Raw genomic sequence first — 27,842 nt, 5'->3', positions numbered from 1 at the left:
TTTTTTTCTTCTTGAGAGAGAGATTTGTTGTTCCACTTATTTATGTATTTATTCATTGGGTGCTTCTTGTATGTGCCCTGACCCGGGATCGAACCTGCAACCTTGGGATGTCTGGACAACAGGACGCTCTAACCGACTAAGCTACCAGATCAGGGAGGAAAAACTATTCATATTATTAAATAAATCTCTCCATCTCATCACACCACTCGTGTGAGGGATCTGCATTTTACATGGGAGGGGCTGAAGTCCCGAGAGCTGATTAAAAGACCGACTTTAGGGCCTTTAGGGCGAAGGAGGAGTTTCAGGCGAAGTTGATTTGCGAAGGAGCCACGGCGGGGGGCCGGGGGCGGGGCGGGGGGCTCACCCGCAGTTTTTGGAGACCCCCACGCCCCTCCCTTCTCGGGCTCCGCCCCCGTCCGGCCCCGCCCCTGGATACGGCCCTCGGTTTAGCTCCCTAAGGGGACTCGGCCCGCTCCCCGGCGCGCCGCGGCCAATCGGAGCCCGCGGGTCGGCCCCGCCCGCGCCGACCTCGCCCTCGTCTTCACTGTTAATCGGAGCAGCTTCCGCCGAGCGAGCTGAGAGCCACGCGGCGCGCGGCTGAGCTGCACTGGGCTGGCAGCGGTTACCTCCCGGGGTCCCGGACCGCCGCCTTCCGCGCCCAGGGGCCCGGACCTCCCCTCCCGGACCTAAGAACCTGGTTCTTCTCTCCCCGGAGCTCCGTTTACCGCCCCCAGACCCAGGCTCCTGAGGCCTCCGCTTCCAGCACCAGGTACTCCAGGTCCCCGCCTCCCGGATCCAGGCGTCCGGGATCTGCGCCACCGGGACCTGCGCCACGCGTCCTCCTTCCCGAGCCAAGGACCCCAGCCCTGCAGGAACTCCCGGACCCCCACTCCCACGGCCAAGAAACCCAGCTCTCGGGCTTCCGACACAGCCGCAGAGCAGGGGAGCCCCAGCGCCGGCCTCGCGACCTCAGACACTCCCATCTGCCAAGAACCAGGAACTTGGGCGCCGTGAACACGCGCCAGGGACCCTGCGCTCCAGCCCCCAGCTGCTACCCAGCTCCGATCTAAGAGACGTCGGCGTCGTCCGAGGCAGAAGCCCCGAGCCCGCCCCGCTTCCAGGCTCTCAGAAACCCCGGGGTGTTCACGATGGTGGCCGATCTGCCGACGGGAGACCCCACGTGGCCGGCCGCGAAGCCCCCCGCGAACGGGGTCCCGGCGTCGGTGCCCAAAGAGGACCCCGGCGCGGCGGGAGGCGGCGGCTGTTCCCGGGACCGGGTGCGCCGCTGCCTTCGCGCCAACCTGCTGGTGCTGCTGACCGTGGTGTCCGTGGTGGCGGGCGTGGCGTTGGGGCTGGGGGTGTCCGCGTCCGGCGGCTCGGCGGCGCTGGGCCCCGCGCGTCAGGCGGCCTTCGCCTTCCCCGGGGAGCTGCTGCTTCGCCTGTTGCGGATGATCATCTTGCCGCTGGTGGTGTGCAGCCTGATCGGCGGCGCCGCCAGCCTGGACCCGAGCGCTCTGGGGCGCATGGGCGCCTGGGCGCTGCTCTTTTTCCTGGTCACCACCCTCATAGCGTCCGCGCTCGGCGTGGGCATCGCGCTGGCTCTGCAGCCCGGGGTCGCCGGCACAGCCATCGGCACCGCCGCCGGCAACGCCTCTGTCCCGAGCGACGTCTCGCAAGACACGGCCCCCAGCAAGGAGGTGCTGGATTCCTTCTTGGATCTTGTGAGGTCAGAACCGGGCCGCCGCGGGGGAGGGGAGCGGGGAAGAGGGGACTTCAGCCACGTCGGGAGGGAATGGTGTTCGGGATGGCGGGAGTGGGGGCGTGGCCACGAGCGGGGGTGGAGACCTCCAGGGCCTCAGGGAAACTGTAGGGGAGGGTGGGGGGAGCTCTAGTCTTTTAAGGGGGAGGAGAGATTCCCCCGGGAAGGAGGCTTCTAACTGTGGGGGACTGGGGACATAAGGAGGGACCCCATCTGAGGGTGCTTACAGAGAAAAGGGAAAGTAACGCTTGGGGGACATAGAGGGGCTCTCCTCTCAGGGGAGGGGATCCTGAGGATTCCCAAGGGGAGTTTTGGTGGCCAAGGGCCCCCGGAGGAGGCTTCCGGATGAAGGTTTGAGTCCAGGGTCTGGATAGATCCCATGATCCCCACCAGGCCTCTTCCTAGTCTCAGCGCTTCCCAGGCCCCGTGCCACCCAGACCGCCGGGCTCTTTTCTCAGCCTCCCTTCCCACCCCGGTCAGCTGGGCCCGGGTGGCTGCCCTGACGTACACTGAGCGGCCAGATGATTATGACCACCCCATCAGTACAATGAAGTGAAATAGTTACGCAAATAATAATAATAATAAAACCTTGAGAGTATTTGCTTAGGAAGTTTTCAATAGTCAGTATTTTCGGAAGTGTCAGTTAAGTGCCGATGGGGTGGTCATAATTATCTGGCCACTCAGGGTCTGTTCCTGGTTAAGTCCTGCCACCTTCCACCACTTTCCATTCCATCCCCTCCTCGGTGCCAGAAGGGGGCAGTTACCAAGGGGCAGATTCTTCTCCTTCTGGCCTCTGCTCCCCAAGCCCCTCCCTCCCTTACCCCCAAGAACGGTTCTCCCTCCTTGTAATGAGGACAGACTGCTGGGTCCACATGGCCTCGCTTTGGAAGCCTGCTGACTCAGTGTCTCCGGGTTGGTGGGGGACTTCCTGGAAGTGGTGGAGGTAGATGATGAGTCACGGAACTGGGTTCCCCCAGCCTCTTGCGGCCTCTGTGCCGGCTGAGATGGGAAACTCACCCCAGACGTTGCAGTGGGTGGCACCTCCTGGCTAGGGGAGATTAGCTGGGGCCTGGCCCGCCCTGGCTGGCCAGGGTGAGCACCAGCCCACCTGCACATCCCCCCCCACCCCAAGGCTGTTGATGCCGAAGGGCCTCCCCATGTGCCAAAACGGCTGTAATTCTGTATCTGTTCTGGCCAGCCACTCCCAGACTCAGCTGAAATATCTCGAGCGACACAGCTGCACGCAGACACGCAGACACGCGGCCAGGGCTGTGATGTCGCACACTGACAGCTGGGCTCACCCCAACTGTCACACACGCACGTTCTATCACAAAAGCGGCCGCGGGAACACGGATGCACATTCATGACGCACACAGCCCTCTCTTGTCTCCCTCTGTCCCCACCTCTTCCCAACGCTCCGAGCCGCCGGCCAGCCCCCAGGGCCAGCCTGCCCTTTTCTCGGAGGAAGTGGCTGATGCAAGATGTCCAGGGTATTAAGTTTGCGTCTTGGGGTGGAGCTGAGGCCAAAGGTGACCCTGCCCCAGCCTGCCTGGGGAAGCCAGCATTTCTGACCTGCCACGGAAATCCTTTGGGGCTAGGATGACAGACTACTGGGGCCCTGGGAGACCAGCTCGAACTCCCATGCCCCATAAATGTGCAGGCCAGGTTCGGCTCTGCCTGACCGAACCCAGCTGAGGCACAGGGGGTGGGGGGCACACATTTGGGGGCAATGGGCGGGCCTGCAAGGTTCTGCCCGCCTCAAGAGGCCAACCCAGCCCCGCAGATACTCCTCACTTCCCCCCTGAGGTATCTAATAACCGCCCCCATGTCTATCTTTACAGAAATCTCTTCCCTTCCAACCTGGTGTCCGCAACCTTCCGCTCAGTGAGTCCTGGAAGGGGCGGGGGAATCCCCACGGGGGAGGGGTGGGCAGGGAGGAAGACAGCCAGTCGCAGCCCCTTGGTGCTTGTGTGGGTGGTACCGGCCCACATATTTACAGGCACTATTTCAGGGTTCTGGGGTGACCTCTGAAACCCATCCACCCCCCCTCACCCATAAATGAGGATACGGGCTCCCAGCGCCCACGGGGTTCTAATTATAGCTGTGTGATGCTGGGCAAGTGCCTTTACTTCTCTGAACCTCGCTTCCTGCCTCTGAAAACGGGGCATGAGCAGTCTTATCGCAGTGGGGCTGCTGGTGGGAGGGAATGAGATGATGTGTGAAGGGACATCTGGGCAGGCTGTGAGCGTCTGGGCAGGCTGTGAGCGTCTGGGCAGGCTGTGAGCGTTGTAGGGGCCAGTGGGGGGGGTGGGGGGCGCCTGGATGACTGTGACACTGACTCTTCCCAAACCCCTTGCAGTACTCGACCTACTACACAAAGGACAACGGGACCTATGTGAAGGTGAGGGCAGGAGAAGGGTGGGGGGCCCTAGCCTCTGTTTACCCCCTGGTCGTTTAGCATTTGGTGTGTAATTTGGTTTTAAACTCTGGGCAGCCTTTCTCCAACGTCAGTCCCTCTGCCTTTCTGGAGTCTTCTCCCCGACTATCCACTGTGGTCCAGGCTCTTGTCCCCCCCCCCGCCCCCACCCCCGTCCCCACCTTCCTGGCCTCCCCCCAGATCTGCCCCAGGCCTGGCAGCTGAAGTGGTCTTTTCAAAGTTCAAACCGGTCCCTGCCTCCCCCCTGCTCAAAGCCCCGTCACACTCCCGGGTGCCCTCAGAAGAAAGCCCGGGCTCCTGGCCACATTTCATAGGACACTTTGAGGTCAGACCCCTGCCCCGTTGCCCTCCCAGCCTCATCTCGAGATTCTGTCTGACTCATTCCACTCCAGACACAGTGGGTTTCTTTCTGCTTTTTGAACGCCCAAGTTGCTCTCATTTCTACGCTGTTGCAAATTATTTCCTCTCTCTAGAACAGCGGTTCTCAACCTGTGGGTCGCGACCCCTTTGGGGGTCTGAACAACCCTTTCACAGGGGTCGCCTAAGACCATCGGAAAACACAGATATAATGACATATTGTTTTTGTGATTAATCACTATGCTTTCATTATGTTCAATTTGCAACAATGAAAAGACATCCTGCAGATCAGATATTTACATGACGATTCATCACAGTAGCAACATTACAGTGATGAAGTAGCAACGAAAATAATTTTATGGTTGGGGGTCACCACAACATGAGGAACTGTATTAAAGGGTCGCGGCGTTAGGAAGGTTGAGAACCACTGGTCTAGAACTTTCTGCCACCCCTCCTTTACCTGGTTCACCCTTGCTGTCCTCCAGGGCTCAGCCCCTTCCTCCAGGAAGCCCTCCCTGATTACCCCACACCCCTGAGCTGGCAAAAACCCCTACCCCCTCAGTTCCTACACTCCCCAGGGTTCTCCAGTTTCAACCCTGCCCACTCTGGGTGATTCATGGTCGTAGGTCTATCTCCCCTGGACCTGGACCCTGAGCCTTGGTAGGAAGGGACCTGAGTTGATGGGTCCCAGTACTGCCCAGGACAAGCCCTCAGTGAGTTTGCAACTTGACTGAGCATCCCCCTCCCGTCTCCATCTGTTCCTTGCCCAAAGGCGGCGGGTGAGGTGGAGGGTATGAACATCCTGGGCCTGGTGGTGTTTGCCATCGCGTTTGGCGTGTGCCTGCGGAAGCTGGGGCCCGAGGGGGAGCTGCTCATCCGCTTCTTCAACTCCTTCAACGACGCCACCATGGTGCTGGTCTCCTGGATCATGTGGTAGGTGGTGGGAGAGGGGGCTTGGGGTGTAGGATGGGCCGACCTGTGCACTTCTTAGAGCCAGAAGGCCTGGATTCAAAGCCAGCATTGACCATCCCAGGGCTGTGTGACATTGGGCAAGTGACTTACCCTCTCTGTGCCTCAGTTTCCTCATTATAAAATAAGGACAGTGCTGTATTCCATGAAAGCTTACTTAGACTGATACTAGCACCTTGATCTTACTGGAAGGTGACAAAAACACAGCCAAGCTATAGCCACAGCCTGGCGAACACATCTCAGTTTTAGATTTAAAGGTAATCAAATATCTGCTTTTGGATCAATGATCTAAAATTGCACCCACTGCCCTAGCCGGTTTGGCCTTCTTGGATAGAATGTCGCCCTGCAGATTGAAGGGTCTCTGGTTCCATTGTAGTCAAGGGCACATATCTGGGTTGCAGGCTCCTCCCCGGCCCTGCAACTACAACTCTTACATTATGGGTTTTGTTAAATGCCCTTAGTTAATGAGAAAAAAAAAACATTTTCACAGGCCTCTGGCTTCCCTACTTGTCCCCTCCCCAGCCTCACACTGATTCTCAGGCCCCGCCCTGGATCTAAAGGTCAGAAATTGGGAGGGGGGCCAGGGTTGCTGAATTTAAAAAAATATATATTTTTATTGATTTCAGAGAGGGAGGGAGGAGAGTTAGAAACATCAATGATGAGAGAGAATCATTGATCGACTGCCTCCTGCATGCCCCACACTGGGGATCAAGCCCGCAACCCAGGCCTGTGCCCTGACGGGGAATTGAACCATGACCTCATAGTTCATAGTTTGATGCTCAACCACTGAGATACACGAGCCAGAAAAGTTGCTGCTTTTTTAAAACATATTTTATTGATTTTTTACAGAGAGGAGTGGAGAGGGATACAGAGTTAGAAACATCGATGAGAGAAACATCGATCAGTTGCCTCCTGCACATCTCCCACTGGGGATGTGCCCGCAACCCAGGTACATGCCCTTGACCGGAATCGAACCTGGGACCCTTCAGTCCGCAGGCTGATGCTCTATCCACTGAGCCAAACAGGTTCGGGCTGCTGCTTTTTTTTTTTTTTTTTAATATATATGTTTTTATTGATTTCAGAGAGGAAGGAAGAGGGAGAGAGAGACAGAAACATAAATGAGAGAGAATCATTGACTGGCTGCTTCCTGCACGCCCCCTACTAGGGACTGCGCCCACAACCCGGGCATGTGCCCTTGACCGGAATTGAACCTGGGACCCTTCAGTATGCAGGCTGACACTCTATCCACTGAGCCAAACTGGCCAGGGCAAGCTGCTGCGTTTTTAACAAGCCCTATACCCCCGCTCACCTGATTGCAGTGCAGCCGGCATCTAAGAAGCTGCTGTGCGGGAATCACTTTGCTGGAGAGGTGGTGATGGAGAGGTTGTGGGTCCGAGCTGGGTGGCCTGGGTTCCCATTATCGGCAAGGCCACTTCCTAGCTGTGCCCGACAACCAGTTACTTCTCCCCCTGTACCTCAGTTTCCCTACCTGGCAAATGGGGCTGAGCGGACCAGGCACAAAAAAGTTAATACACCCACACAAAGTTAATACGTGTACAGTGCCTGGCCTATAGCAGGCTGGCAGAAAACCATGTTAGCTAATATGTATCCAGTACTTAACTTGTATAATTTCTTGGCACCGCTCACTGGCCGGAACATGGGCATTTGGCCAAACCCAGGGGTACAGGTTGCTGGGACACGGTGCCTTTCTTCTCTTACTAAAGAGGAAAAGGGTTTGGGGGACACCTGGTCATAGCGATCAAGCAGTCCGGAGGCAATCCTGGGGGGCCTCCTGGCCGGGAGGCATAAACACCCGGGATCTTCACTCCAGGAGAGGGTGCTGAAGTTTATAGATGAATTATTAAAAAGCACTCAGCTCGTTTCCACTGGCATCTCCTTTCGTCCTCTCAGCATTCTTATGAGGTTGGGAGCATTACTGTTCCTGCGTTTCGGGGGCCTATCAAATGTTGTGAATTCAGTGGTAGCTGTAAGAGACTCGAGAAAGGAGGTCCCTGGTGGGGAAGGTTCTGTCACACTCGGGCTCAGCACATCGTACAGGCTTCAGGCCGTGGAGCTGACGTTAAGACATGAGCCGTGGTCTTTCCCTTTTCCACGATGTGGTGAGAGATCGTACGGGTGTAAGCCGTACCAGCTGCTGTAACGAAGGCACCGGGAATCGTAAATGACTCACGCATGGTGCTTGCTTCTCTCTCGGTCATGTGTTAAGTCCAGATCTGGTTGGTGACTCTACTCCAAGTGGCGAGGGAAGCACCCAGGCTCCTTTGATCTCCTGGCCACACCATCTCCCAGGGGAGAGGGCACGAGGAGGGCAGGGGAGGTGCCAGGTTTCCACACACACACACACACACTGCTCCGGGCGCCTCCTGACTCCGAGGGGGCCGGTGGCCAGGCTGTGTGTGGGGCCCAGTGCCTGGCCCTGAGTGGGCATGTGCTCAGAGGCTGCCCTCTGTCTCCTGGGTGTTAGGTATGCCCCCGTGGGCATCTTGTTCCTGGTGGCCAGCAAGATCGCGGAGGGGGACGACGTGGGGAAGCTCTTCGCCAAACTCGGCAAATACATCCTGTGCTGCCTGCTGGGCCACGCCATCCACGGGCTCCTGGTGCTGCCCCTCATCTACTTCCTCTTCACTCGGAAGAACCCCTACCGCTTCCTGTGGGGCATCGTGACACCGCTGGCCACCGCCTTTGGGACCGCCTCCAGGTGTGACCTCGGGGCAGTTTAGAGCGAAGGGACCTGGAGCAGGCATCCCATGTCATGTCTGAAGGCCCCTGTGTTTGGGGACGTTGGGTCTGGGCACAGGGGCTGGACTTTCCCAAGTTTCTCCTAAGGTCCCGGATCCCAGCCCCCTTAAAATTAGGAAACTGCTGCCTTAGAGATCTCTTCCTCCCAGAGAACCCTTCCTTCCCGCCAAGACCTGGCCTGGGGCGGGGGGACAACGGGGGTGCGGGGGGTAGGGGGGAGGACGATGACTACTAGTGCTCCACTCCGGATCCAACCTCTGGGAGCTCTTTCCACCTTCTCAGCTGAGCCTGTCCCTCAGGAGGGGACCATCCCCGCGGTGGCAACCCCCAGGAAGAGTTAGTAATTCTCAGCTGAGGTCCATTCTTGGAGGAGAGAGCAGGTGGGAGTCAGTGAGCTCTGAGACATTATAGAATCTAGGTATGAATTTTTGTGTGTGTTTTGAGTAGCGGCGTGCCCAGGACGCCCACATGTTTCTTTGTTACTAATGTTGTGGCCCCCACCCCATAACAAAGAAACAGAATTTCCGGAGAATGAGGCCCGAGAAATCAGGATTTTAAAAAGATCCCCAGGTGATTCTCATGTGCAGTCAAGGTTGAGAACCACTGGTCTACGGGATCCCTAGTACCCACTGGCCCTGGGAAGCCAAGGACACCGATTGCTGGGAAGCCTGTGGGTGGAGGCAGGGAGGTGGTGGAGGCAGTGGGTGGGCGTGCCCAGGCTGGTGGGCGGGGCGTGGGCGGGGGGAGGCGGGGCCAGGGAGGCGTGGCTTGGTGGGTGGGCGGGGCCAGGCTGGTGGGCGGGGCGTGAGCCGGGGAGGCGGGCCGTGTGGGCGTGGCTTGGTGGGCGTGCGTGCCCAGGCTGGTGGGCGGGGCGTGAGCCGGGGAGGCGGGGCTGTGTGGGCGTGGCTTGGAGGTGGGCGGGGCCAGGCCTGGGTGCCTGATCTATGGTCCCCCGCAGCTCCGCCACGTTACCGCTGATGATGAAGTGCGTGGAAGAGAAGAACGGCGTCTCTAAGCACATCTGCCGCTTCATCCTGCCCATCGGCGCCACCGTCAACATGGACGGCGCCGCGCTCTTCCAGTGTGTGGCCGCGGTGTTCATCGCCCAGAACAAGCAGCTCCCCTTGGACTTCGTGAAGATCATCACCATCTTGTGAGTGTGGCTTGGCCCGCTGACCCCTCCCCTGGGGGTGGACACGGGCTGGCGGAGCAGGGCTCCTGCGGTAGCTTCTCCCACTGGGAGGCCCCTCCCTGACCTCCCCTCTTCCCCCTTCCCCTCAGGGTCACCGCCACAGCGTCCAGCGTGGGCGCCGCGGGCATCCCCGCTGGAGGCGTCCTCACCCTGGCCATCATCCTTGAGGCGGTCGGTCTGCCTGTTGACATCTCCTGGATCCTGGCTGTGGACTGGCTAGTGTGAGTGTGGGTTTGGGGCTCCAGGGGGGGGGGGCTCAGGGGTCCTCCCGGGGAAGCGGATGAGGACGAGGGTCATGGAGAGCCTCTGGGCAGAAGAGGGGAGGAAGGCAGGAGTTTTAGAGGCCAGGGGATGGGACCTTGAGCATCCGGTCAGAGGGGAGGAAGGAAGGGGTCTTGGGGCTTGTAAGAAGAACCCCAGAAAGGTAGTGTGTGTAATAGAGTGGACCCTTAGGCCAGGCTGCTTGTGTTCAAATCCCAGTGCCACCACTGCCGGCTAGTATGACCTTGGGCTAGTATTTACTCTCTCTCAGTTTCTCCATCTGTAAAATGGGGAGAGTAGCCCCTCCTTAAGAGTAGATGACTTAAACGCAACTTGCTTACGAGAGCCCCTAGTAAGTTGTAAATGCTGCAGACATAATTGGCAGCTATCTGTATCGAGCTACTAAGAGCATACAAGATTGGAAACAGTTTGGCTTCAAGTTAGGTAGAGAATTACCGTATGTCTTAGCAGTATCACTCCTAGAGACTTGAGAACATGTCCACAAACACCTGTACACAGATGTTCACAGTATGTTATTCTATTCATCACTATTCGTAAAAGCGAACAGGTAGAAACAACCCAGATGTCCACCAGCTGGTGAGTAGAGAGACAAAATGTCACCTATCCATCCAATGGACTACAGAATGGAGCACTGATACATCCATGTTACCTCGTGGGTGGCCCTGAGGGCATTATGCTGAGCGAGAGAAGCCGCACTCAAAGGACCACTTGGCCTATGACTCCATTTCTATGAAATGCCCAGAATAGGCAAATCTATATAAAGTAGATTAGTGGCTGCCTAGGGCTGGGGGAATAGCTGCTTAATGGGTGTGGGGGGTTATTTTTGGAGTGGTAAAAATACTCCGGAATTAAATAGTGGTGATGGTTGCACAATTCTGAATATACTAAAAACCACTGGGCTGTATACTTTTTTTTGACTGATTAAGGTATTACATATGTGTCCTTATCCCCCCATTGCCCCCCCCCCTTTTTAAAAAAATATATATATTTTATATTGATTTCAGAGAGGGAGAGGGAGAGAGAGAGGTAGAAACATCAACGATGAGAGAGAATCATTGATCGGCTGCCTCCTGCGCACCCCCTACTGGGGATTGAGCCCACAACCTGGGCATGTGCCCTTGACCAGACTCAAATCTGGGACCCTTCAGTCTGCAGGCCGATGCTCTATCCACTGAGCCAAACCAGCCAGGGCTGGGCTGTACACTTTTTAATGGGTGATTTTATGATATGTGAATTGTAGCTCCATTTTCTAAAATATCGCATACACACAGAAAGCATAAAGAGGAAAGAAAAAGATCCTTAGGATTCTGAGGAGGAGAAAGGCCTGAAGGAGAACTCAGTGTTTCAGGGGGAAGAGGAGAGGCGGAGGTGGAGGGTCTTCTGGGGCCCCAAGAGAAGGAGGGGTGACTTTGAGGTTCCAGAAGGAACAAATCGTGTTTTATTGGAAGGAGGATCAATAGGGTCTGTAGAGGACAGAGGAGGAGACCTTTGGGGTTCAGAGGCAGAGGGAATATGATGGGACACTTTGGCATTCCAGAGGCGAGGGCGGTGGGGGCTTTGAGGCGCTAGGCCAGCCCTTCTCAACCTGTGGGTCGCGACCCCTTTGGCGGTCGAATGACCCTTTCACGGGGGTCGCCTAAGACCATCCTGCAGATCAGATACTTACATGACGATTCAGAACAGTAGCAACATGACAGTGATGAAGTAGCAACGAAAATAATTTTATGGTTGGGGGTCACAGCATGAAGAACTGCATTTAAAGGGCCAGAAGGTTGAGAACCGCTGCTCTAGGAGGAGGGATGCCCGGGGCCCAGGGCCCTAGCATAGGGTTCTGTGTAGGACGGTGTGAGGGGGACTTCATGATTCCCAGGGGGGAGGGGGAGAGCTGGGCCTCGGCCCCACCCCTCCCATTCATGTCCCTGTCACCCCTCCCCTTTCAGGGACCGGTCCTGTACCGTCCTCAACGTGGAAGGCGACGCCTTTGGGGCGGGCCTCCTCCAGCATTACGTGGATCGGACGAAGCCCGCGAGCTCGGTGCCCCAGCTGATCGAGGTGAAGACGTGTGCGGATCCGATGCCCGTTCCCATTGAGGAGGGGAACCCCCTCCTCAAAAGCTACCCGAGACCTGCTACGGATGCGGACGGCTTCGAGAAGGAATCCGTCATGTAAGCCCAGTTGGGACCTTCCCTGCCGATGGGGCACTTTGGACATTCAGATCACACGAGATGGAAAAAGGGACACACCGGGGCTCTGGCGGCCCTGCCCTACACTCCGGGGAGCCAGGGGCCCAGCCTCCCGCCCCTGCCCCAGATCGGTGAGGCTTTGCTGCTAGGACGTACGAGTATGTGGGTGTGAATGTCTCTCCCCAAACCTCCCTGATCGCAACTCCTGCCCCCACCCAAGGTTACCCAACAGCAAATGGAGAGGTGGCGTCCTGGTCCCCCATCTCAGGGCGTGGCCCAGGGCACAGGTCGCCATGTGGAACTGCGGCCTCTTTGATGGGATGATCCCACATGTGCTGGCTCCTTTGCTGGTTATTGTGGTGGGTGTGGGTGTGGGTGTGGGTGTGGGTGTGGGTGTGGGTGCTGTGACTCCACCCTGTCCAGGGAACTCTGGGTAGGGGGAGACTGAGGACAAACACTGCTGTCACTCCAGAGGACATTTTTTAGCAATAACCTTGCCAAGCCCTGACCAGTTTTCTCAGTGGTTAGAGCATCGTCCCATGGACTGAAGGGTCACGGGTTCGATTCCGGTCAAGGGCACATACCTCAGGCGCATTCAGGAGGCAACCAATGGATGTTTCTCTCTGTCTCTCCCCCTCCCTTCCACTCTCTAAAAATAAATGGAAAATATATCCTTGGGTGAGGATAAACAAAAAGAAAAAAAAGTTGTCAAGTATATCTAATCAGATGCTTTTAAGAATTTGACTAGAAGCACTAGCCACAGAGGAATAAAAAACAAACAGTATATGCCCTAGCCGGTTTGGCTCAGTGGATAGAGCGTCAGCCTGCGGACTGAAGGGTCCCAGGTTCGATTCCTGTCAAGGACATGGACCTTGGTTGCGGGCACATCCCAGTGGGGGCTGTGCAGGAGGCAGCTGATCAATGTTTCTCTCTCATCGATGTTTCTAGCTCTCTATCCCTCTCCCTTCCTCTCTGTGAAAAATCAATAAAATATATTAAACCAAACAAACAAACAAACAAAAACAGGATAAGTTGGACTTCAGGGAAATGTCTGTCTGTCAACACTATGGGCAACTCAGATGCCATGCACGCCTACCGGGATGGCAACACACATACCACGTCCTATCGGGCATGTGGCGCAGCTGGACAGCCCGTGCATTTCTGGTGGCAATGCAGAATGGTCCAGTCACTTTGGAAAGTGGCTAGGCGTCTTTTCTTTATTTTTAGAGAGGGAGAGAAACATCTATTTGTTGTTCCACTTATTTATGCATTCCTTGGTTGATTTTTTTAAAATATATTTTTATTGATTTCAGAGAGAAAAGGAGAGGGAGGGAGAGATAGAAACATCAATGATGAGAATCATTGCTTGGCTGCCTCCTGCACGCCCCTGCGGGGGGTCGAGCCTGCAACCTGGGCATGTGCCCTTGACCGGAATCGAACCTGGGACTTTTCAGTCCGCAGGCTGATGCCCTATCCGCTGAGCCAAAGCGGCCAGGGCCATTGGTTGATTCTTATTTGTACCCTGACCAGGGGATCAAACCCACAACCGTGGCCTATCGGGACAATCCTCTAACCAGCTGAGCCACGTGGCCAGGGCGGCTAAGGCAACCTTATCAAAATAAAACACACTTCTCATACAGCTCAGGAGCCCCACTGCTGGGAATTTACCCGAGAGAAATGAAAGCGTCTGTTCACACAAAAACCAGGGTACAACTGTTTATAGCTGCTGTCTTTATACTTGCCAAAATTCAGAAGGAAGTCTGGTACAGTCCTTGGATAAACTGGTACAAGGATCATTATGCGATTGAAGGCTGCTTGGCAAAAAAAAAGCAAGTACTGGTACACAGCTGATCCTCGAACAACACGGGTTTGAATTGCGAGGGTCCACTTATATGTAGATTATCTTCCAGTGAAAAATGTTGTGCGTCTCATAGGAAGAAATTCCTTGTCGCTGTGATCACTGACGTGAGAAGGCGGGTGTCCCTTGATATCCAAACGCTCACTGCAAATAGTCCCAATAACGATTTGCTCTTTTAACCCCAAATTTGTTATTTAAATAAAAAAAACCTGCTGTGCAGCTAGTAGCCCATTGTACACCGCTAAGTGTCTCTAGACCAGGGGTGGGCAAACTTTTTGACTCGAGGGCCACAATGGGTTCTTAAACTGGACCGGAGGGCCGGAACAAAAGCATGGATGGAGTGTTTGTGTGAACTGATATAAATTCAAAGTAAACATCTTTACATAAAAGGGTACGGTCTTTTTTTTCAATAGTTTTATTCATTTCAAACGGGCCGGATCCGGCCCACAGGCGGTAGTTTGCCCACGGCTGCTCTAGACGCAAGCGGCAGACCCTTCTCCACATGCCAGGCGCCTCTACAAAAATATTTTGCCTAAGTGGCAGCCCTGACCAACTTTTAAATCATTTTTCGGGAGAATTTTCAAGAACGCCCGAATTGTGAGTAATATATTTATTTTTATAATATTCATTGCAAATTGATTTTTTTTTATTATCATTAAATTCAAAATATCGTGGCGCGTGGGATGGTTTCCGTTTTGGACGCGTGGCAGTTAACTGGTGAGTCCCGGATGTGGGCGACACCGGCTGCTGCTCACCTGTTCCGACAGGACCCGATCTTGTGTGTTACTGGAGCGAGTTACACATTCTGATCTTATCTCCTGGGTCCCGGTGCTGCCAGGGCCTGGAGGCAGACCAGTCCCGGTGGATTACCTTTAGGATCTTCTCTTCCCCCATTTCCTCTCGTGATCATTGCCGTGTGGTAATTTAACTCCTATCTGATTCTGTGCAGACTTGCAGATTGCATACAGAGCCAATTAATGAGTTTATTAGTGTCGGGTAGTTAAGTAATGGGTTTTTTTTCATGCTTGGTGGGTTGTTAGGGAAATATTTTAAGTGTTTTGTCAATATTTGGGGAAATTGGTGGTGGAGTTTTTGGAGGAAGCTGGGAGCGAGTGCATTCTTTTCCCCGCTTCAAATTGTTGTTTATCCTCAAATTTTCTATTGAATGTTTTTTGGGGGGATGGATTAAGTTTACGTTGTGTGGGATGCCTGTTTAAAGAGGTACATACCTCCATATGCAATATATTGCATATACTATCTACATACACAACGTGTGTGTGTACAAAGGATATATAACCGGGCCAAGTTCCACCAAACTACTTGAGCCCCCCTTTTCTGTTCCATTTTTTAAATGACCTGAGCACATGCCGCTAGTTTGCCTAAAACGATGATCTAAGGTCATAGAGAAAGACTGAAACCGCCCTGACCGGTGTGGCTCAGTGGATAGAGCGTCGGCCTGCAGACTGAAGGGTCCCGGGTTCGATTCCGGTCAAGGACATGGACCTTGGCTGTGGGCACATCCCCAGTGGGAGGTGTGCAGGAGGCAGCTGATCAATGTTTCTCTCTCATCAATGTTTCTAACTCTCTATTCCTCTCCCTTCCTCTCTGTAAAAAATCAATAAAATATATTTAAAAATATATTAAAAATATATTAAATAAAATATATTTTAAAAAAAAGACCGAAACCATCCCAAGCCTCTTCGGTGTCGACAGGGGCTTAGGTGGCTCCAGACTTGGTCCCTGCTAGAATGTGCGCTCCCGGCGGGAGGGGCCTTAGGCCTGTTCCCTGCTGTCTGCCCAGAGCAACAGGACCTGGCGCATAGTGGGCACCCAGTCAGTCTGCAGGATGAATGAACTGGGTCCCAGCTACACAGCTGCCTGGCTACAAGAGGCTGGTTCAGGTCCCTTGTCTGCTACCTGCCAGCGTTGGGACTTTGGGCAAACAGGGCTGCCTTTCACTCCGGTGACAATGGCTGTTATGCCACACCCAACGGTGAAGGTTGCATAAGAGAAGAAAAAGCACGCACCTTGAGGCCACTCCCTAGACCAGACTCACTTCCCTCTCCCTTTTTCCATTGCCCAATCCTCTGTTATTATTGGGACAGCCCTCTTTAAAAAAAAAAAAAAGATTTTAGAGAGCCCGGCTGGTGTGGCTCCGTGGTTGAGCATCGACCTATGAACCAGGAGGTCACGGTTCAATTACCGGTCAGGGCACATGCCCGGGTTGCAGGCTCGATCCCCAGTGTGGGGAGTGCAGGAGGCAGCTGGTTGATGATTCTCTCTCATCATTGATGTTTCTATCTCTCCCTCTCCCTTCCTCTCTGAAATCAATAAAAAAATATATTAAAAAAAATTATTTTAGAGAAACATCGATTTGTTTGTCTAAGTATCCATGCATTCATTGGTGGATTCTTGTAGGTGCCCTGACCGGGGATCAATCCCACAACCTTGGCACATGGCCACCACACTCTAACCAACTGAGCCATCTGGCCAGGGACTGGGGCACCCCATCCTTCCAAGGAGCCTGGCTGGGGAGGGAGGGCTCAGGCTGGGCCTGGATGGAGCTTGGGCCTGGGTTCCAGACTCAGAGTGGCATTCTGGGGGTCAGGCAGCACAGGGACATGACCCCGCTTTCTCTCTCCTGGCGACAGATCAGTGCTTCCAGGCCTATAGGCCTCCCCCCCCGCCCCGCCCCCCCCTACCCACACACTTTTTGTGGGTCAACCTTGTTGAGGTATAAGTTACATACAATAAACTGCATCCATTAAAGTAGACAATTGGATGAGGTTTGACAGATGTAAACACTGGTGAAAATCCACCACCACCGTCAAGATACATCATGTCCCCATGTCCCCACCACCCCAGACCTCCCCACGCTCCTTTGCCCGCCTCCGCCCCCAGGCCCAGGCAACCACTGATCTGGGTCACCGAGGATTCGAGTTTCACAGTGGACTCAGTATGTCGCTTTTTGCGTCTGGCTTCTTTTACTTAGCGAGATGCTTTTGAGAGTTAGTTGTTCTTGCATGGGATCAGCGGTTCATCCTTTTTATTTTAATTGTGGAGGAGTATGCCTTTGTCCAGATGGTGTACTATCTGTTAATAGCCCCCACTTGGGGGCTATTGTGTATAAAGGTGCATTTGATCACAGGTCTCACTTTTCATAGCACACATTTCGTAATGCCCAGGGCAATGCACACAATATTTACAGCTTAGTAAAAGCATTGTCCCCTCCAACAGCATCTGGGACGCAGACCCCTTCCCTCCTCCTGGGCCCAGTGTTAATCCCTTGGCTGCTGGGTCAGGGGGAGCCAGGAGGGTAACAATAGGGGACGCATGGCAGTGGCCATCTGCCAATGGATTCATAATCCATAATGGAATGTTTTCGTGTTTGTGGCCACAACAGTACATGTGCTGGCTTGAATGTCAGCTCTGGGGAAGTCCCCTTTGCTCTCCTGAAATAAAGTTCCTGGATAATGTCACCAACCCACCTGCACACGATTTTAAAAACAATCTCATATTGCCCGAAGTGTAAGTGAAAGGAGAAATAAAAGGGCAGACATTTATAACATGCATGTCAATTGGGAATGCCTATCCCCAGAGCCCAAGGAGGTAGCCCGATGTTTACACCTGCAGCGCAGGCAGCTCCCAACACGGCTGGAGACATGTGGTCTTGGTGTCTAATTGCCAGGAGCCGTGCGACTGTGATGCTTCTGAACTTGTTGACAATCTTTGGCCAAGTTTTGAACAAAACACGATGCAGGCTTCCCTCATTTTACATGGATCTGCACTTCCTGGAAAATTCAGAACCTGTTCACGCCTTACAAAAAGCACTTTTGAGTCTGCAGGAAGAGGGAGTTAGGCTCTGGGCTCAGAGAATTATTAACCAGGCTTTACAAGTAAGGCCAAGATTTACTTGGCATGCGCCGGTATGATGTGCTGGTTAAAATATTGAAGTACTTCTGGCTGATGAATGGTATGAGAGCAATTGAGAAAGCAGTAAAATGCAATAATGTCGAATTGTAATAGCAATTCATTAGTTCAAGTTCATTGTCGTGATGGGTTTTCTATCATATAATTAGTTGGTAATAAAGATAATATTGACAAGACAAAGCTGTCAGACTGTATTGTAAGGGCTAGAAAAGTTTTAAATGTAGCTGCTGTTATGTTCTGGAACAGTGAAGGGAAAACACCGAAATACTATGGTTGATACTAAGAGCCATTTTTTATCTACTGAAATCTTACGTCACCTAACGATTTGCAGTTTTATGGGAAGTTGCTAGAAGCATTTGAATGTGATTCCCTTATCAAATCACAGCTAAGGCAAGACTATACTGTATATAATATGAGTGTGTGTGTGTGTGTGTGTGTGTGTGCGTGCGCTGTGTCAATCAAGGAATCACACCAACAATTTCTAAATGAAATAAAATTAAATAAGTTAAAAATGAGTTGAGCTTCAACTTATGTTCTGTGCACATAACTTAAAGAAACATGAATCTATAGATAGATCATTTTGATTATTATTCTGAGAACTAAAAAAAAAAAAAATACTTAAAAAATTTGATGCATGCTCTGACTGGGTAGCTTAGTTGGTTAGAATGTTGACCTGATACGCCACGCTTGCGGCTTCGATCCCTGGTCGGGGCACATACAGAAATCAACCAATGAATGCATAGATAAGTGGAACAACAAATTGATGTTTCTCTCCTCCCCCTTCACCTCTCCCTCTTTAAAAAAAAAATCAATAAAAAATAAATACATAAAACCAAAAAATTGATGACTATATTGACTTACATATTAATTTATATTAGCATGCTAGATGCACAATACTTTGAACATCACCTGCACTTCGTGAATGTCCAAGGGGACATTTGAGGACAGTTTATGAGCTCTGGCCAGGCAGCTCCGCTGGTTAAAGTGTCAGCCCAATACACCAAGGTTTCCGGTTTGATACCCGGTCAGGGCACATACAAGAACCAACCAGTGAGTGCATAAATAAATGGAACAACAAGTTGATGTTTCTTCCTCTCGCCCTTCCTCTCTCTCTAAAACCAATCAATAAACAAACATTTGAAAACGGCATGTGACCAGGGACATGCTTTATTGTGTGCAGGTGCCCTGCATAGAAGACGTCCTCCCCCCCTGGGCTGTCTTCCAAGAGCACTGCCCAACCACAGGGAACAGCCAAGTCGCCACCACATTTCCAGAATGCTCCATGGATGGGACCCCAGCGGCCCCTTCGCGAGCTCTCTGCACGTTGAGAGGCTGAAGAGAGAGGCGGTGTTCTAAGAAGTCAGGCTTTGACGGCTAAGCCTTGGGAGACTGGGCCAAATTTGCATTTGCCTTTTCTTGCTGGTGTGTGAAGCCTCTCTCTGTAAGGGCTTCTTCACTCGCCCGATCTACAGGGTCGGAGGGGCAGGGACTCGCCCAAGGTCCCAAAGAAGGTAGCTGGCCACAGCAGGACCCAAACCCAGCCCTGACTCCTGACCCTTTTACCCATCCGCTGCCTCAGAGCCCCCCTGTGGGGCGAGCAGGCTCATCACCCCCACCTCCCAGGGGCAAAGCAGAGAGGTACAGAGAGGCAGACTCACGTAGGCCCCGGCTCACGGCGGGAGGAAGCCGCAGCGCTGGGGCTTGAACCCGGGGCCCCCCACTTCAGAGCCTGTGGTTTCGCAAGCCAGGTGCACACACCCAGAGGGCGCGGACCAAGTGGTTGGGATGAGGCAAGTCAACAAAACTTCTCTATTGGTTCTGAGTGTAAAAACGAAATAATTTAAGCCTTATGACTAATATACAGAATGACAGCAGTACCTGGGTATCACTGATAAATACACACATCAGGTTACATGCCCAAACAGTATTTACTCTGAGATGCATGACCACAGAAGGAAGGCAGCCACCGCCTTCCCTGCTAAGTGACAGGGGGGCCTCTTGGGTACCAGTAGTCGAGCGGGGCACACAGGCCCCTTCAGTGTGGGCTCCAGACGGACAGCCTGGGTGCAGGGTCCCACTCTGCCCCTTGCTAAGCTGTCTGGCCTCTGGCAAGTGACTTAACCATTCTGGCCTCAATGTCCTCATCTGTAAGGAGGAAATAATAGCAGCTCTCGCTTGGGAGGGCTGAGGAGAGGGACCAATCAGTTAGTCCGTGTGGGACACCGAGAACAATGCCTGATACACAGTAAGTGCTCAGTCGATGTGAGCTCTGAGTATTGATTCTGTGCCTTGCAAGCAGGCAAACAGGTGCAGGGAGCTCAAATAATGAGGTAACAGTTAAGAAGGAGTGGGGCTCGGATCCAGAACCCCACTCTTAACCACAGCCAGTCGCACCTCGGCGCTCTGAGCCTTTTTCCAGGGCTCTCCCAGGAGGGAAGCGAGTGGCATTTTGGAAGAAGGGGAGATGGTCATTCTGTCTGGCCAGGCGTAGAAGCCCAAAGGCTCAGCAGATGTCAAAGCTACGCAACAGAAAGTCCCGGGGCCCAGGATAGGGCAAGGGCGCCCTCTAGTGGTAGAAGCAACCCCAGCAGCCGCGTGTCCCCGGGGCTCTTCCTGTGCGGAGATGGCGGGTATAGCGAGTACTCACGCAACCCTGGGGACATCGGCCCAGGGCCACTTAGCCGGGTTTGAATCACGATGGTCTGGTCTCAGAACCTACACTCTTTCTCTTTCCAAAACTGTCCCAGCTCTGGGGCCCCGGGCACGACTTTGATGTCCTAGGCCTGCAGGGCAGCTCCGTCTCCCTGGCCGGGCAGCGGAGACATCGAAACAAAGGGCGGTCCCCCTGACCCCAGGCGCGGGGGGTCAGGGCTTCAGCTGCTTCCCGCCAAACTCAGGAGGGCCGGGTTGGGGTACTCGGGGCTCTCGATGACTCCGGGGCCGAACTTGAGCTCCAGAAAGCGGCGGTAGTTGTTGGGCGCCTGTGCCATGAAGCCGGCGAAGGGCAGCGACACGAGGGGCTGCAGGAAGTGTTCGGGGAACTCCACGTCCTGCCGGTGGTCCAGCCACGTGTCCTTGGTCATGACCCCGTTGCGGGGGTAGAAGGGCCACAGGTCCACGTGCAGGTGGTTGCTCTCGCTGTACTGCACGCGGAAGAAGTCGCCCTCGATGGCCTTCTCCCACACGAAGCCGCGCTCGTCCACCACGGAGCCGGCCTCGGCCCCCCGCAGCTGCTCGCAGTTGCCCACGTCCTCCAGGTAGATGCCCAGGTCCACGTCGTAGTCCCACGGGATGATGTCCCCGTGGCGGGCCGCCCCCAGCAGCGAGCCGCCCTCCAGCCAGTAGCGCACGCCCGCCGCCTCCAGCACGCCCACCACGTAGCGGGCGGTCTCCCGCAGCGCGCGCAGGCAGCACGGGGGCGTCCAGCGCCCCTCGTACAGGTAGGACGGCGTGTCCCCCACCACCGTCCCGAAGCAGCGCGGGGTCTCCTTGCTGCAGCCGAACCATTCGAGGCGCCCCCCCTCCCAGCTCACCAGGCGGATGCCCAGCGCCCGCAGCAGCGCCGCCCGCCGCGCTCGCCCCTCGCGCTCCGCCTTCCAGCGCGCGTGGGCCGTGGTCAGCGGGGGCTGGCGCGCCGCCGGGAAGGTCACGTCCAGCAGCTGCACCGCCCAGCCCCGCAGGGCCGTCTGCAGGAAGAGGCCGGTGCCCAGCGGCCGGGCCAGCGGCGCCGAGAGGTTGAAGAGGTCCCGCGCGCGCAGGAGCACCACGGCGTCCCCCTCCAGGGCGTCGCAGCGGGGCGCGGAGGGCGCGGAGGGCGCGGGGCCGTAGCGCGCGCTCCACTCCCGCAGGCTGACGTTCAGGGCCAGGCAGCGCGCAGGGTTGGCCGAGGCCACCCGGGCGGCCACCAGGCGCGCCCCTCCGGCCCGGAGCACCTCCGCCATGCGCTCCAGCCGGCCTGGCGTCTCGGCCCTCGCGCCGTCGGGCACCAGGGCCACGAACTCGGTGGCCACGTAGGTCTCCGGGCGCGAGGCCGCGGCCGGCTGGTCCAGGGCGGGCTGAAGCAGTGCCAGGTGGACGTTGGGGACGCGGGGCAGGGCCAGGGGCGGGTAGGGGAGCACGTCGGCGGCCACCACCACGGGCTGGGCTGGGTCCTGCTGCAGGAAGGAGTCCACCAGCTCGGGCACGGCGTTGTCAAAGGCCTCGAACTCTCGCACCAGGACGGTGACGTGGGGGCCGGCGGCAGCAGTTCCGCGGCGGGGTCCCCGGGTCCGGGCGTTCCTGGGCTGCTGCTGCAGCCACGAGACATAGAAGAGGACCAGGAGGTTGACGGTGATGGCGGCCGCCAGGGCAGCCTGGCAGCGGGTGAGCCGCATGGGGCCGAAGTCAGGCCCTAGCTGGGCCTCGGCGACATCCTGGGGAGGTGGGAACGAAAGGGGAGGCTAGAACTGGTTGTCAGCAACCCCTCCAACCTGAGCCTTGCCCTTCCTCCCAGCCTTTTTCTTATTTGGTTTCAGCTCTGACCTCCCCTCCTCCAGGAAGCCCTCCCTGATCTCCCAGACTGGGTCTTGCACTCAGCTCTGCACTCCTTCAGCGCCTCCCCCTAATCTGCGCCCCCCCCCATTCCAAGTCATTGCTGTGTAGGAACCCATTCTGTCCTCCCACGTGTGAGGCGCAGGGGGAGCCTGTCTGGGTCACTGCTGGGTCCCCAAGGCCACTCAGCACAGAGCCAGGTGCCCATTAGGACTGAGTTTTCATCAAATGAGTCACCTTCCCTTCTTCCTGTTGGATCCCACCCTTCTGTTCATTGTTAACTTCTCATTCATATTTGGGTTCAGTTATAAACACCCAGACCCCACCCCCAAGCCCAGCTTGTACTTCCTGCTCGCTACCGTTCCTTCCTCCAGGAAGCCACCCCTGATCTCTCTCCTGTCCCTTCCAGACCCCACCCCTGGCTCCAGGTGAGACTGATGCCTCAGCCTGGGCCCTCAAGTCCCGCCCCTGCTGCCCCTTCCCACTTCCTCAAATCCTGCCAACTGGTCATCTCTTTCCGGATGGTCAGCCAGCTCGCTTTAGTTTTACAAGAAAAGTTAGAAGTGTTTTCTTAAATCAGAATTATCCCAATTGGTATGTTGGCCATTACTTTTTTAATAGAAATGGGAAGTCGAATGGTGGCTGCCAGGGCCTGGCAGGAGCGGGAAATGGAGAGTTGTTTAATGGGTTTAGAGTTGCAGTTTTGCAAGATGAGATAGTTCTAGAGATTGTGTGCCTAAAATGCGAATATGCTTAATGCTACTGAGCCATACGCTTACAAATTGTTAAGATGGTGAGTTTTATCGCAATAAAAATGTTTTTGTTCTCAATGGAATGGGCTGCGTTGAAAGAGGCTGCCAGTCTTAGGACTCCCCAGTTCATTGGCCAGACTCCTAAGCAACCCCCAGATGGCGCTGTCTCCCTGTCCCCGGTATAACTTGAAGTTTTGGCTGGTCTCCAGCACAGGAGGTGTAACTAACTCTGGGTTCTCAGTAGATACTTAAAAAAAAAAAAAAGTCCCTGTGGATTTTTATAGCTTCTTTCTCCTTCCAGGGAGGGAGACATCAGCAATCCAGCTAATCGGCTGACCTTCCTAGCTCCTACACACTCTGACCCTTCCCCATTCCCACAATTGCCCCTCAACTGGCGTCCCCTCAACTGGGGTCCACCCAGAGAGGTCTAAAAGCGCAAATATGACCCCCCCCCCTCCCTGCTCAGGCTCCTCAGTGCCCTAGGGGGAAAGTTTAAGTTTCTTACCACATCCCGCCAGGTCTTGTGTGACCTGGCCCTGGCCCGCCCGCCCCCCATTCCAGCGCCATCTCTGACCAGGCCTCCTCAAACTCTCTGCCTAAGCCACCCCGGGCTTTTCTTCAAAGAGGTCTTATTTCTAAGTCTTTTCATATGCTGTTCCTGCTGCCTAGGACAGTCTCTTCTCAAACACCCCTTTCCCCGTGCCTTTTTCTGCTGGAGAACTACTTACGCTTCAAGGCACAGCTCAAATGGCCCCTCCTCCAGGAAGCCTTCCCGGAACCCCAGCCTGGCTCAGAAGACCCCTCTGTGGGCTCCCCTATCCCAGCCCTGCCCGTTCTGGTTCGGCACTGTCTGGGGATGAGTCTGTGGGCCCCACTGGACCCGGGAGGGTAGAGCCAGGCGGTCTCCGTTACCGCTGTGTGTTCCTAGCACACAGCCGGGCACTGAAAATGCACGTGGTGAAAAAAGGATGGCCGGGTCAGGGTTTCTGTGTCTGTAAAGCGCCTTCAGGCCCCTGGAGCCAAACTCTGCAGGTGGCCCTGCGCCTGGGGCCCTGCGCCGGGTCTTCCCGTCTCCCCCACCAGGAATGTCCTCCCACCCCTCCCCACCCATCCCAGACCTGCTTGCCCTTTTCTGACCCGACTCAGATGTTGCCTAAGAGTCTGAGTTGCACTTTAAGCGTGGCTTCTTCACCTTTAGAATCGTGGCCTTGCCTCTGGCCCTGAGGTGGATCCCTCCTTCCTTCAGTCCTTCAGTAGCTACGGGTGGAACTCCTACAACATGCCAGGCGCTGCTCTAGGTACTGCGGACACAGCAGTGGACGCACAACACACAGACCCGCAACCCCCATGACCTCATGGAACTCACTGTTGTGGGCAGAAGGCAACTTTGGAGCACAGAGTCCTCTGAGTCTTAAACATCTTAGAGTCTCGGAGCTTAGCTACGCGGAAGCACAGGCGATGCTTTTAGAACCTTCTAGAGAGAGGATCCTCACTCCACCCTTGTCCCCTCCAGTCTGTTCGTCACTCAGAGACCAGAGAGATCCTGCCGGAGCCTGAATTAGATCCTGTCCTGCGTCTGTTCAAACCCTTTTGTGGTTTAAAATCACTCGAAGGAGAGCCTTCACTGTGGCCCCCGAGGCTAATCACCTGTCCTCTTCCACTCGCTCCCTCAGCTCCAGCCACACCGTCCACCAAAGGCCATTCTCCAAATAAGCCTGGGCCAGTCCTGCCGCAGCACTGGCTGTTCCCTCTGCCGGATGCTCCCCCCTCCCCCAGGTGTCCACCTGACTCCACCCCATGGCCTTCAGGTCTTTGCTCAAATGTCACCTGTCCAGTGAGCCCTTCCTTTAGCTAACCTACTTAAAAATGCATCCCCCCCCTCAAAAAAAAATAAAATTAAAAAAAAGCATCTCCCTGTTACCCACATACTTTCTCTGCCCCATCCCTGAGTAATTTTTCTCCCCTGGTAGTTATTACATAGATCTTTACTTATCTTTTCGATTATTTTGTCTGTTTTGTTCCCTGCTGTATGCCCAGAGCACAGCTCAGTGTCTGGCACATAGCAAATGCTCAATAAATAGGGGTGGAATGATCAAGTGACTCCAACTGCTCAGATAGGAAATCTGTGGCTCAGAGGCTTAAAGGATGCAGGGACCAGAACTCAGTTCTCCACCATCCATGTTGTCTGGCTGCTTCTGAGCCAGGAGGTACCCACAGGACAGAGGATAGAAACTGGGTCCTCAGAGACCAGAGGGTATGATGGCTTGATGAGGCGGTAATACCTACTGGGTGAGGGGACCAACGAGGAAGGAGAAAGGAATCCTCTGGTACCTTCATAAGATCAAGTCTCGGCTTCTTTAACTGTAAGGGTTCAAAACCCCTTCATGGAGGCAAGGCGGGTGAAATGATGACTTTTGCAGGTCTGAATGTTCTAGATCAGTGGTTCTCAACCTTCCTAATGCCGCGACCCTTTAATACAGTCCCTCGTGTTGTGGTGACCCCCAATTTCATTGTTACAAATTGAACATAATTAAAGCATAGTGATTAATCACAAAAACAGTATATAATTACATATGTGTTTTCCGATGGTCTTAGGCGACCCCTGTGAAAGGGTCGTTCGACCCCCAAAGGGTCGCTACCCACAGGTTGAGAACCGCTGTTCTAGATGCTCCTGATGTGCCAGCCCCTGTTCTAAGTACTTTACACATATTAACTTGTTTAATCTTTAAGTTATGATCACATTTAAAGATGAAGAAACTGAGGCACAGAGAGGTGAAGTCACTTGCTCAAGGTCACACAGCTGGAAAGTGATGGGCCCAGGATTTGACCCAGGAAGCTGGCTCCAGCCGGGCCTGCGTGGCTCAGTGATTGAGTGTCGACCTATGTGCCAAGAGGTCACGGTTCGATTCCCAGTCAGGGCACATGCCTGAGTTTCAGGCTCAATCCCGTGTGGGGTGTGCAGGAGGCAGCCGATCAATGATTGTCTCTCATTATTGATGTTTCTACCTCTCTCTCCCTCTTCCTTCCTCTCTGAAATCAATAATAAAAATATGTATTTTTGAAAAAAAAAAAAAAAAAAAAAGCTGACTCCAGAGTTGTGCTTTAATGCAATCAATTCTGTCTCTCTTGGGCCTACCTTCCATGAGCCTTCCCTGGCTCTAACCTGACCAGTGTCAAATCTGGCACATTAATGAATGCAACTCACTAACTCAACAAAGCTACTTACTGAGTGTCCTCTGTGCCAGACCATGAGTTCCAGGGACAGGAGATGAACTGGACAGTCACCGAGCAGGCCCTCCAGAGGTAGGAAAACAATATCCCAAAGGGGAAAGAAATGAGCAGGGGCGTGGCAGAGAAAAACAGAGGCGTGCTATAGAAAAAGGAGCCAGGGATGGAGAAGACAAGATGAGACTTTGTCTCTCCATCCCCCACAAAACGGTGTAAGTGGATCACTTCAGGCCTGGGCTCACCTGGTCTGAGCTCTCATCTGACCTGAGCCTCAGTTACTGCATCTGTAGAATGGGAATGCAATGGGTAAAGAGGATATGTGGGGAAGCCTTTGGGGACGAGGAAAGGGCAGTGTGCACATGAGTACTGGTGATACTGAGAGACTCCTTACCTCCTACGTTGCAGGCTGGGGGAGCTTCAGGGGGGCGGTTTCAGCCCTGCTCAGCTGCGCTGCTGAGGGAAGCAGAACCAGAAAATACCAAATCAACCAATTTTGCACAGTAGAGCACAACTTCATCTTACCTATAAATCATTTTTCTTGAAGTCCTCTAAGTTCAGACACTACCTGGAGCACCTCAGGAATGGGTGGGAAGGATGTCAGTTACCATAGCAACCTATCACCATCCCTATCTCATGACTGTGTCCAGAAAGGTGGGGTTGGAAGTGATAGAAGCTGTTACTATGACACCCTCTTCCCTTAGACACACTCCATCCTGAGACAATCCTAAAAAACGTCTCCTACCTTCCTGGGTCTGGTTCCGAGGGTCACTGGAAGGGAGACTACCTCTGTTACCATAGGAACCAGGGCTTAGCCTTGCCTGTCTTGCCTCCCTGGGGAGGGTCAGGCCCTGTAACCATAGCAACTACTCCTCAGCAGAGCATCTTCTCCTCTAAATAAAAATACCTGGTTGGTTTGGTCCATGGACCTCCCACCATGGGAAAGGAGGGGAGATGGTTACCATGGTAATGCCCACTGGGTGGTTGGGAGGGTGGGTTGCGAAAGAGGTGTTTCCCTCAGTCATCAGTGTCCTTGGGGCGGAGGGAGTGCTAGTTGAGGTTGCCATAGTAACCCTTCCGCGGGTAGGGGCGGAAGGACCACCAGGGACTTAGCAACCTCCTCCTGGTGTAGGGACAGGGGCGGTTCGGGACCCCATAACCACCAAAGTGGAGGAGAGGAGAAGCTGTTTGTGTTCTAGGCTGGGGAGGCGTTCCCAAGGCAACCAGCCTGGGCCAGGATCGGCGAGGATGGGGCCACGGCGGAAACCACCCGCGGTGGTCGCCCTTTCTCTCGGAGGGTGAAAGCGGGTCTGGGGAGGTTTAGACTCTTTCTTTCTGGGGCCAAGCGGGAGGAGGGGGGCAGAAAGCGGCTCCTCCCCCAGGTCCCGCTCTCCCTCCTCCGGGCGCGCGCCCCCAGCCCGCCCACCCGCGCGCGCGCGCCTGCGGAGTCCCCCCCCCGCCCGGGTGGGCGAGGCGCGCGCCCGGCCGCGTCCCCGTCCCCCGCCCCCGCCCCCCGCCCCCCGCCCCCGCCGGGCGCGCGCGCGGGGGGTTGGCGCGGCCGCGCAGGCGCGCGAGGCACAGCGGCGCGCGGGCCGGCCCGGGGCCTCC

General features: G+C 54.8%; 2 protein-coding genes across 5 annotated transcripts; one reads left to right on the top strand and one right to left on the bottom strand.

Moving 5' to 3' along the window:
• Positions 1-543: 543 nt before the first annotated feature.
• SLC1A5 (solute carrier family 1 member 5) lies at positions 544-14,182 on the top strand. Of its 2 annotated transcripts, XM_081107074.1 has the most exons (9): positions 550-1,726; positions 3,601-3,643; positions 4,119-4,160; positions 5,326-5,486; positions 8,008-8,241; positions 9,241-9,435; positions 9,564-9,695; positions 11,697-11,921; positions 13,692-14,182. In XM_081107074.1, the coding sequence occupies exons 1-9, from the start codon at positions 1,149-1,151 to the stop codon at positions 13,717-13,719; spliced, it is 1,638 nt and encodes a 545-aa protein (XP_080963200.1). In that variant the 5' UTR covers positions 550-1,148; the 3' UTR covers positions 13,720-14,182. The 2 variants fall into 2 exon arrangements, with proteins under 2 accessions (XP_080963201.1, XP_080963200.1); XM_081107075.1 differs by lacking the exon at positions 13,692-14,182 and having other exon boundaries at positions 544-1,726; positions 11,697-12,941.
• A 5,361-nt stretch (positions 14,183-19,543) lies between these two features.
• Positions 19,544-27,018, bottom strand: FKRP (fukutin related protein). Of its 3 annotated transcripts, XM_081107076.1 has the most exons (5): positions 26,629-27,018; positions 26,480-26,521; positions 26,236-26,379; positions 24,376-24,448; positions 19,544-22,139 (listed from the first exon to the last, which is right to left on the bottom strand). In XM_081107076.1, exon 5 carries the CDS (start codon positions 22,098-22,100, stop codon positions 20,601-20,603), a length of 1,500 nt encoding a protein of 499 aa, XP_080963202.1. In that variant the 5' UTR covers positions 22,101-22,139; positions 24,376-24,448; positions 26,236-26,379; positions 26,480-26,521; positions 26,629-27,018; the 3' UTR covers positions 19,544-20,600. The 3 variants fall into 3 exon arrangements, with proteins under 3 accessions (XP_080963202.1, XP_080963203.1, XP_080963204.1); XM_081107077.1 differs by lacking the exons at positions 26,236-26,379; positions 26,480-26,521 and having other exon boundaries at positions 26,629-26,883; XM_081107078.1 differs by lacking the exons at positions 24,376-24,448; positions 26,236-26,379; positions 26,480-26,521; positions 26,629-27,018 and adding an exon at positions 24,202-24,347.
• Positions 27,019-27,842: the final 824 nt, after the last annotated feature.

The sequence above is a fragment of the Myotis nattereri genome (genome assembly GCF_964212035.1).
Source record: "Myotis nattereri genome assembly, chromosome: 15".
Taxonomy (NCBI): domain Eukaryota; kingdom Metazoa; phylum Chordata; class Mammalia; order Chiroptera; family Vespertilionidae; genus Myotis; species Myotis nattereri.
This window is presented reverse-complemented; position numbering and strand designations above follow the sequence as displayed.